Source organism: Polyodon spathula, chromosome 3 (assembly GCF_017654505.1).
Source record: "Polyodon spathula isolate WHYD16114869_AA chromosome 3, ASM1765450v1, whole genome shotgun sequence".
NCBI lineage: Eukaryota > Metazoa > Chordata > Actinopteri > Acipenseriformes > Polyodontidae > Polyodon > Polyodon spathula.
The window spans coordinates 19,710,482-19,721,706 of NC_054536.1; the positions used below are offsets into that span (position 1 = coordinate 19,710,482).

An 11,225-nucleotide genomic window follows, 5' to 3' on the forward strand; every position below is an offset into this window, starting at 1 on the left:
CATAGTGTACAAGTTGCTTTGAAGCACAGAATCCCTCCCTTTAGTAAACCACTGCCATTTACTACAGACGTTGCATGCCAATTTGTGTACAAAGGGAGGCAATAGATTCCAGGACATTGTCACCCCATTCCCAACACAAATTACTAGTTAAACAGTTGTACATCTGTACTTAATTCTTGTTTCAGATAAACCTTTATTGCAGATACATTGTTAAATAATAAATTGACCAAACAGTTCATGGAGGCTGTTTTTAAAAAAAAAAAAAAAAATGAAGTGCACATATATCACTAGCCTGAGGCTGTCCAAATGTTCGAAGGCTGTTTATTCCGACAGAACGAAGTTATATAGATGACAGGTTTTGATGTTTCAGGTTACCACTTTGAATGCAGTGCTAAGTTGGGCTGTTTCAACATGCTTTTTAAAATTTTTTTTAAAAAAATTTAAAAAAAAAAAAAAAAAAGGGGGGGGGGGGGGGGGGGGGGGGGGCATCCTGAAACAGAGAGATGTCTTTTCCACTACGAATTACGAATCTGGGCAGTCAAGTCAGGAAGATGTTCAGGGATCACGTATCATTTTGGATTTCAAGTGCTCCTTGTACGCCAAGATGTCTCTGTTCCATTTGGTGATGGTCTGTTTCTCACAAACCCAGATCTCCTGTGCCACCTAATGGAAATAAGCACACAAGTCAAATCAAATTAATGTAACTTGACCCTGCAGAATCAAGTCTGGGTGCCGATTTGAAGTATTACGTAAAATTTCAAGTGGAGAAAGGGTACGACTTGGATGCAACTTAATAACTGAAATTCAAGTCACAACAACTGGACCAGAAGGTACCACAAAAACAAAGATTCACATAAAGATGACAAATTATACATTTAAAGTTTGCACTTACTCATGGGTGGCAACAATTTTAGAAGGATTATGTAGAGGGTGCCAGGAGAAATGGATACAGCAACAGCAGAAGTCTTAGTTCACACAAGTTCAATAACTAGGTATACTTGTCCTGAACCTCCAAAAGCACAAGGCCAGTCAGTGTCAGCCTTCAACCCTAACATCCACCTCTACCAGCTGTGTCTCCCTTACCTGCTGAATAAGCCTGAAGTCATGGCTGACCAGCATCATTCCTCCTTCAAACTCATTGATGGCATCAGCCAGTGCATCAATGGTCTCAATATCCAGGTGATTTGTAGGTTCGTCCAAGAACAGCATGTGAGGGTTCTGCCAGGCCAGCCAAGCAAAGCACACCCGGCATTTCTGACCGTCAGACAGGTTTCGGATAGGGCTCACCTGGGAGGAAATATGACAACTCAATTTTGGTATTGCTATTTGTACATAGACCTTTACACTTCAATGTCTGTAGGTAACATCATTTTTAAAACACATTCATTTTAATGTGCATTATCTTAACTCAATATTTTGTCCTACATTTCTGTAACATTTATTGTTAAGCCAAACTTTCTGAACCAGGTTTTAGCTACAGCCCTCCTCGCACAGGAAAAAAGGGGGGGGATAGGTAGATCCATTTTGCTATATTTGCCAATAGAACTGTGGCTCATCCAAGGCTTAATACAATCGCAGAAATGGACACATACACAGATGGCTGGAAGAAGCATAACTGAAGGTAACTGTGCCGATACCTGCTGTTTACCAGTGAGTCCGTATCGACCAACGATTTTCCTCATGTCCTCCCTCTCTTTGATCTCTGGGTAGCATTTCATCATGTAGTCTAGAGGAGACAGATCCAACTCCAATTGCTCTGTTAAATGCTAAGAACAAGATGGTTCAATTAAACAACACTTAAACTTAAACACACATCCCAAATCACAAGGTTACAATATTGCTAGAACAGTTAGACTAGGGGAGAGTGCCAAGTACCCGATAAATTAGCGATGGGACAAATTGTATTTATGTTTATATATTCGTTCAAAATTGACAAGTATTTGTATATTTGTTAATTTGCTAAATATAAATCAAAGCCATTATATGCAACACTGTACAGCAGTACGAAAATATCCCATAAGAATGGGTTGTGAAGGCCTTGCATAACCAAATACAGTACATGTAGACATTGCGTTTTTTTACACCCCCATCATGGTTTCTTTGCATGAAACAAAGTGGCAAAGGACACATTCATAGCATTACTGAGGTTTACTTATGCCTTTTTAGATGAACAAGCAAGAGAAAACTCAAATATAACCACTTAAATGTGGAAAAATGGGTGCTGTACATTTAAAATACCATTTTGGTTCTTGTTTTTCATTCTACATAGGATCACAACATAAAACTAAATGCTGATCACTACACATAGCCTTTGTTTTGCAAGTGGGGTCAGATTTGGAAAGTGCGAGGCATTTGAGTGACGTACCTGCACCAGTATCCCCTAAAGCATCTGGAAGAGAGCACTGTTTGGCAGCTTGAGCTGTGTGTGCACTCCAATTTGGCTGCTGTCAAACATCTACATAATCATACACACAGCTGTTCCCCCACCCCACTACTTGCCATTTTAGAAACTGTCATGCAAATTCTGTGCAGGTGGTAAAAATTGGTGCAAGGAACATGTTGCAATAAAATTTTCTACAAAGTTACCTGATGGTATCTGCCAATCTTAACATGAGAATGTTTCCTGATCATGCCATCTGATGGCAGCACCTAGCAAAAGAAAAAAAAAATGCAGCTTTAGTTTGGTGTGCACAGGAACCCCTAAAATTATTAAAATATGTAAAACTTTAATAAAATATTTAGGATGCACTGATGTTTCATTGTTTATAAAGTTTCATATTTCTTGCAAATATATAAATCCTTACCTCTCCTGCAAGCAGCTTGAGCAATGTAGACTTTCCAGCTCCATTGGGACCAACCAGAGCCACCCTTGTGTCTAAATCAATACCAAACTCAAGGTATATATATATATATATATATATATATATATATATATATATATATATATAAAAATATATATATATATATATATATATATATATATATATATATACACACACACACACAATAAAACACAGCTTCTATTTTCAGCAGGTCTATCACAGGACAAAGCTTTTACAATAGTTAGTCCTAATCTTTGGGAATGCTTAGGGACACTAACAGTGGATCAGAAAAACGCTTCGGTCCATTTTTGTCACTGCACCACAGCACTGAGAACATACTGCATGGCGGTGGCACTATCATTCGGCCTTTTGTTACATCATACTCCAGCAGTGCCCAACACATAGCTGAATCCCAGGAACTAGTTTCTGAACTATAAAATGAATACCATAAATATTTAAGAAATGAATTGCACTCATCAGCGAACTTAAACCTATTCGCACTACCTCAATAGTGTGTTGAAATGTGACTTAAGAGAATTAATGCATTTATTTTAAGATATGTTGATTGTGCATTTAGGTTTGTGACTAACTGAACCAAAAAAAAAAAAAAAGTTAGTTTTAAAATATTTTAGGAAACTTACCCCGTCATCTGAATATCTAAAGCTGACATTCTGAACCATGATAACTGGAGGAGGAATCTTCCCACAGGGATGAAAATGAAATGACAGAGTCTGCAAGGTAAAAATGCAACAGATTAGCAGGCATTGAATGGAACCCTAGCACCCACTTTAATGGTTCCCTTTAGGACTAACAATTATGATCGAATTGGGCTTCAGTCACGGGTAATAAATAAATGTTCCATCAGCAGCATCTCTCATGCACAATTTCATTTGTTTAGGGATGTGATTTTGGTACATTTTTCTGAATGTTTAAATGCTATGCAATTGTCAGTGTTTAAACCATATCTTGTATATAAACACTTTTTATATTACATTCTGATGTATACCAACAACCCTGGTTAGTATTTTCCACGCAAAGACTGAACTACAGTAAAATAAAAAAAAACACACAAAGTATATTGAAATTAGTGCAGTCACTCGATTCAAATTTTTGATCATTAGTTGGCATTAGTTGATTAACTTGTAGGGTAAAAATCGGTAGATTCATCTGTGCACGTTTTTAATAAAGGTAATGATCTTATAACAGCTGTGCTGCATGCAATTCTAAAAAAATAGAATAAAATAAATGGGAATTTGGTCTTTTTTTAAAAACAATTAAATAAAACACACTTAGCAAAACTGAGACAATTAAGCTAAATCGATTCAAATGTCTGACTTCACGCACCAGGCCAAGATACTGAAATACTGCACAGCTAATAAAAGGTATCTTAGGTTTCGATTTCCGTATGTGCGATGATTTTAAAACTCAGCATTACGAAAGAGCAGACTAAATTGCTTTCCATAACCAAGAATACTTCCAGAAGAAGATGTCGAGTTGACAGACCTATCTAATGGTGAACTACTTCAAATTGTTTGACGGGTGCGTGATGTGATGTGAAATGAAAACCAGACAGGGTATTTATACAATTCTTTCTGATCCTACTTCCTGACTGTTGTGGCTACCACTGATACTTTTACAGTTTTTAGGTAGGAAAGCACTAACATTACACTTATGGAGACATTTCTGAAGAAATGAATTTGAGTACATTAACCATTCAGACTAGGAAATCGTAGGGTATATTTCAGTGCAAAAACGTTGTTCTCTTAATCTTCATAGTCAACTGTTTAGTACGGTATAACATGGTATACCTTCGTGGATATTTGACCTGATACACAAGCCGAAAGACACATTATGTCAGTCAGACCTCAAACAGGTAGAATGTTCAGAGCAGAAGCATTACAGGATTGGTTTCTGAGAAACATTACCCAGAAGAATGGAGACGACGCTTGTTTTATACGTTCTGGTTTCCTATATGGCCATTAGATAAACAAATTATTTTGTTTTGTGGGCGTTGCGCTGTCGGTCTCACAGCACAAATCTGCATTAAAAATAATGAAGTCAATCTACAGCTTTACAAACCTCCTGCTAACCACTCGATTAAGTAGCTTTTTAAATAAATTGCTGAAATGTTACACAAAATAGTTAAGGTTTTTGTAATTTATTACGTTAAATATTCTTCCAAGAGCTGGTGGACAAACTTTATGGGCTCCTACTGTAGACAAAGGCAATGTAATAACAATGTGTTACTGTGTGTGACCGAGGGTTTGTGAATTAAAAGGATGTGTCTTGCCCTCTGTATATATTTTTTCTTTGAGGTTTAGTTATGCTTTTATTTGAATTTGTATGCGCGAGACTTTTCTGCAGTTTAGAGTTTAAGACCTTGTGACACCCTATGAATCTACGGGAGTTTTTCTAGCAATAAGAAAATAAAAAAAGTATTTGTCCCGGGTGTCGGGTGATATGAATTGTGTACCCCTTGGCATAGTTAATATTTTTGCTTAGTTTCATTCTGCTTAATCAGGAATCCATAAAATTATTATGCATTATTAAGCATTTGTACTAGTCAGTTATTCCCCAATTAACACCTCGGGTCTGGGGATATTGGCCCTTTTTTATATGGTAGACACCGCGAGGAAGATCAGAAAAAAAAAAAAAAAACTTCAGTCCATTGGTCACTGTACCATTGCACTTAACATAATGCACAGAGTTGCTACAATTCTGCCTTTTGTTATATCGCATCACAACAGTTCCCCATACTGAACACAAAACCAAAGAATAATGATTTCCTTATTGAGTATATAATTACTACAACCAATGACTTTTCTTGAAGAAAAAAAATGTAAAGAGTAATAGTTTGAAGTTCAAACAAATGACATCATGAAAAACTGAGCCACCTTGTGGTATCTGAGGGCTCTACAGTCACACCAACACCTTACCTTGTCATTTACCACTCGCTCAGTCAGACCTGATGCCACCATTTTCTGTAAGGTTTTCTCTTTACTTTGGGCCTGTCTGGCTAGCTTAGCAGAGCCATGACCAAACCGTGCAATATAGTTCTGGGGGGGGAAAAAAAATACAATTATCTATCCGGTTCTACAAAGATCGGTATCTATATTGCTTTTCACATTTAGAAAGACAGCTCAAAAAGTTGGTTATATTAAAACACAGTGAAGGGTTAGGGTGATTTGAGTACATTTACCAGCTTATTGGCGTATAAACGTATTTAATTTTAAATCAATGTCCTGTTTTGACCCTTGAATAATTATGAGCAATTAGCAAATCACTTTCATATCCAAACTGTTTTATGCAAGTTAACAAGCTTTGCAAATACACCCCCTCCCACCAATCCAACTTACAGTATTTTAACAACTAAACAATCACTTCATTGTTATGAATTATACAAATATCCTATCAGGATGACATCCTTAGTGTATTGTTACTCTCTTGTAGGTTCAACTACCCTATGTGTGTAGGTGCAGCAAGAGTAATTCTGTTAAGATCCACAAGGTGGCAGGTTTTACCTTCATGTGTGAAATCTGGTCCTGCTCCCAGTTGTAACGTTTCATCTGATTCTCTTCCAGTTCCTCCCTGGTCTTAATGTACTGATCATAGTTACCCTTGTTTTTGAAAAAAAAAAAAAAAAAAAAAAACATCTGTTAATACCTTTTAGCAGGAGAGGGGTGAATATTGGCTTTCTTCAATTACATGTTTTTAAAAATGATTGGTAGTAATCATCCACCACAGCTGTAAATTAGAACTATTATAATGGAAAATTAGTACTACCAAGATTATGGCACTAGATAAATTAAAAATAATAATAAACACTCAAAAGAGGGACAGCACTGATGGTTCAGAAAAACGCTTCGGTCCATTTTTGTCACAGCACCACTGCATTGAGAACATACTGCACAGCAGCAGTGCTACAATTCGGCCTTTTGTTTGCATCATAACACAGCACTGCCGTCCCGTCCCCCTCCACAATCTTACGGAATGGAACATTAATTTTGTAACACTGATGAGGGGGGAAATAAGATTCCTATTGCATAGCAGTTTCACCCATTCCAGGTTTAAATATGTGCTTGATTATGTGTAGGTAGAAAGCCCTGGTGTGTTTAATTAAACCAGGAATGGATCAAACTGCTATGCAATGGGACTTATTTCCATCCCTGCCAATGTACCTAAAGCCATTTCCACTATCTCCAAGCACGCATGTCAAAGTCAACATACTCTCATGCCTTCAAAAAGAAATGAGGAACCTACAATAAGGCTTTGAACTTCAACAAAACCCATCAGCTCTAAATAAAGGTTGGTTTCCAAACTTAAAAAAAACAATTAACTTACTGTATAATACTTGAGTTTTCTATTCTGCAGGTGCATAATGTTGGTACAAACACCATTAAGGAAGTCCTGCGAATGGGAGATCAGTACTAGAATTCTCTTAAAACTAAACAGAAGAAAAAAAAAAGAAGTTTAGATTGAGATATATAGATACACACTCACACACTGAACTTTACCTGTGTGGATAGTTGTACACCAAGCAGAATGTAAACCACCAAACATTTTGTTTACAGTTTCACCGACATTAAAACATATTGCTACTTTAGAAGCACCTTTTAACTTTAGCTGGGAAGCTAAGCAGGGACAATCTAGGCTGCATGTAAAAATGGTATGGCAAGACATGCAATTTAACACTTACGAACGCAACTCCTCCTCTAGCCACACACAGGCATCCAGATCCAGATGGTTTGTGGGTTCATCTAGCAACAGCATGAAAGGCTTTATGAACAGAGCCCTAGAAAGAACAGTTTTAGAAACATTAGCACAGTAAACCTCTCATGAACTCCACGCCTTTTATTATGTCACAGCTATGCCTTGCCCCACACTGAATACAAAACCAGAAATAGGGGGGGAAGATTGCTTCTAAACCCAAACACACAAGGGGCTTATTTTTCTGCATCTTTACATATGCAACAGGAAATCACCATGAAAATTAAATCAAATAAAGGCAGTAAGACCAAAAGTTATTCAGATCATAGCCAAGCCTCAGTATATACTGCATCATACAATTAAAATAAACTACACTGTATACAGCCACACATTTCAGGGGCATTGGTCAGCAACACAACTTAAGGATTTATAATGTATAATATACTGCAAGTGCATCTTAAGTGTACATCTATGGAAACCCTTCCTCACCTGGCAAGGGCAACTCTCATTCTCCAGCCACCACTGAAGTCTTTCATTTTCTTTCTCTGCATTGCTGCAGTAAAGCCCAGACCGTGAAGGATGCGCGAGGCTCTCACTTCTGCCTTGTCTGCATCCAGCTCCTCCAGACGCTCATACAATTCCATCAGCTTTTCACACTCCGCTACAAAGCAGCCACGGATTAACACACCAGAAAAGTATTCTCCTTAATTATGCATCTCCAGTACCGATGTCTAGCAATTTCAGAGTACTGTTTAGCCAGTTGTTAGTTTGAATGGAGACCTTACATAGTAGGCCATTTTGCAGTATGGGGTCCCATCCACTATGCTTTAGTGTAGCCTCACACAAATCACCCCCTAGTTTGCTAAGTCCCTAGTACAGTATTGCACAAAACCAGGTCTGAGCTATGGTTGAGTACAAGGACTTGCCCAAGGTCAAAGTCATTGAATGTAGAATCTGAAGCCTACCCTTCCAAGTCTTCAGCTGTACTATTTTACTCACCATCTTCATGTGCAAGCCTTTCTGCTTCTTTCTCCAGTACAATTCTCTCCTGGTCCACCTCCATCACACACTCAAGGGCAGTCTTTTCACTGGGAGGCATCTCACGAGTGAGATGGTAGATATCAATGTGATCAGGGATTGGTACTTCGCGGTGACCAATGGCAGACAGTAACATGGATTTACCTGTCAGGTTTATAAGAGTTATTATTATGCAAGACATGTATCTACTACACACAGGTTTAAGTTTAAGCTTGATTTCAAATAGTTGCTAAAACACAAAACAGTCTGCATCTCATTCTGATATGGTTTTACTGCACATATGAATCCAATACCTGTGCCGTTAAGCCCTATGAGTCCGTAGCGTCTTCCAGAGTTCAACTCCAGACTGGTGTCAGTGAGCAGCTCCTGTCCATGGAAAGTTAGAGAGAGATTGATGATATGCACATCTGTGCTGTTGGGATGCGAGGCCAAAACGCCAGTAACAGCTCGTGCTTCAGTCTTCTTAAGTTCAAATTCATCTATTTCCTTGGTCAGACTTGCCATGTCTGTAATTGTATAATGAAAGTAAAGTCAAACAGTTTGTTTCATAACCAGCTATTTAGATCCCAAATTAAGGTAAGTGGCTTGTTAAATTGTTATTAACACTTACATTACTGTAATAGTCTTGATAAATCAAGACCTAAATATCTATTTAAAAATAAAGCTGCAGTAAGGACCCCCATGTGCATCTGTGCAAAATAAACAAATCACTTGTAAAAACACACCACTCCATGTTATTTAATATTGTTCAGTTTCTCACCATCGTCTTTAACCCCGTTCTCCTGGCTTTCTTGCTGCTCCACCTCGCCATTCTCTTCCTCACCCTTCTTCTGCCGCTGGCGAGCCTTGGCTGCTTCCTTCTTCTTGGCTGCCTTCTTCTTTGCCAAATCAGAGGGCATGTTTGCTGATCAAGATGATGATATTCCAATTGAAGAAAGCAACCTAGGTGCACAACACTCCAGTTTTAAAATGAACAAATACTTATGAAGCAGCATTGTGGTGGCTCAAGCAAGACCATCTACACATTCTCATGCTTGGGGGGAAGAGGCAGTGGGTATTGTGGTTAAATAAAATAAAAAAATAAAATTTAAAAAGCTGAATTATACACATTTCAAGGACACATGCAGTCGTCACCCTAGTTGTGATTTCATGTGCTTGAACTGAACTTGCAATTCCACATAATGTACATGTTTCATGATAAAATAACTGGAATATGTTTCACGGGATTAATCCTTAAATCATAAGCCAAGATAAAGCTTTCCTGATAAATTGTGTAAAATGTACAAGCCTTGCTTTAATGGCTGAGCTCTTACGCAACAGCCTTGATTTGTAAATGAGCCTCTGACTCGGTACTGTATCGCCAGCATCCCCCGCACAAAGACGATGGCCTAGCATTGGTGTTTGTACCACGAGAATGGGGCTGAAGTTTGAGGATGCGACAGTAGCACAAAAGGTGTAAAACGGCATAAACAGTTATTTCATCAAGATGCTACGTATTTTCTTTCCTTATTATTAGAAAATGAGTGATTTTATTACAAATGTATGACGGAAGTAGTTCCCCGGTCGGGTTTCTCCCCGACCGCATTTGCCATACATTACTAACTTTAGGCCTTCCTTAGTTGCCCCACTCTTACATTGTGCCCTTGTTTATTAAACCATAACCCCGTACAGGCAGCACGCTCGCTCAACGCTTGTGTTAACTGTGTTTTTATAAAAACAAATGGCATCACTGCCAAAACTCGCCATGCTGCTCAAAAGGAACCGGATTTTGCGCGCACCACAGTCTCTACTATTTCTAGTAGTAGTGTCCGAGATTAGAAGCCGGTAGGCCCGAATGGCATTTAATTGAAAACGACGTACGCAGAACTTCTTGAGGATATAACTAAAGACGAGATAAATTAATAATATTATAATTTATATATATTATATATATATATATATATATATATATATATATATATATATCGGGTATGGCCCATACCAAAAACGACATGTATTTTAATGTACTTAATTCATAATTGGACGTAACCTGCACTGCAAAAGGAAGTAAGCCTCTCATTCGGTGACCAACTGCATTGTGCGCCATGACACCTCGTTTCCCGCAAAATGCTTGTTTTACAACAAATGTTCACAAGTGGGGGGGAAATTTTATATATATATATATATATATATATATATATATATATATATATATATATAGCTCCTATATAACGTAATGGCTCTTAGCATACAAACACATGTTCTCACCCTTCCAACTGCTCCCTAATATTCGGCTACTTTATTTTATTTAATTTTTTAAAGGTAACATTATCTCCCAAATACATAAACTGCACATTTGACAATCTTACCTTTACTCCCTAACGCCACGCCGCTGTGACAGAAACACACAATCTCGCGTGTACCAAAACCGGCACACCGACCAATGAGACACCAGACCTTATTTGGACAAAGGCATTGAGCGGCAGGGCCATGCCTTTGACACAGCAGGCTGGGAGTTGTAGTTTGTTATCCTATTGGGCAAGTCCCACATCGGCTCCTCCCTTCAACCTTGTGCGCAATCTGTTACAAAAAAACGAGAATGCTGCCTAACCTGCTGATAATGCTGTGCAGTATACTTTGTTGTATGTAGTTCTAGGTAGCAGTGGTAATTATGACATC

General features: G+C 38.1%; 1 protein-coding gene across 1 annotated transcript; it reads right to left on the reverse strand.

Annotated features, from left to right (window-relative positions):
• Positions 1–256: 256 nt before the first annotated feature.
• Positions 257–11,013, reverse strand: LOC121312822 (ATP-binding cassette sub-family F member 2-like). The gene is made up of 15 exons (XM_041244621.1): positions 10,916–11,013; positions 9,328–9,509; positions 8,861–9,073; positions 8,529–8,711; positions 8,019–8,190; positions 7,519–7,614; positions 7,164–7,266; positions 6,344–6,439; positions 5,759–5,878; positions 3,463–3,553; positions 2,805–2,914; positions 2,587–2,649; positions 1,638–1,766; positions 1,084–1,287; positions 257–663 (listed from the first exon to the last, which is right to left on the reverse strand). Exons 2-15 carry the CDS (start codon positions 9,464–9,466, stop codon positions 556–558), a joined length of 1,827 nt encoding a protein of 608 aa, XP_041100555.1. The 5' UTR covers positions 9,467–9,509; positions 10,916–11,013; the 3' UTR covers positions 257–555.
• Positions 11,014–11,225: the final 212 nt, after the last annotated feature.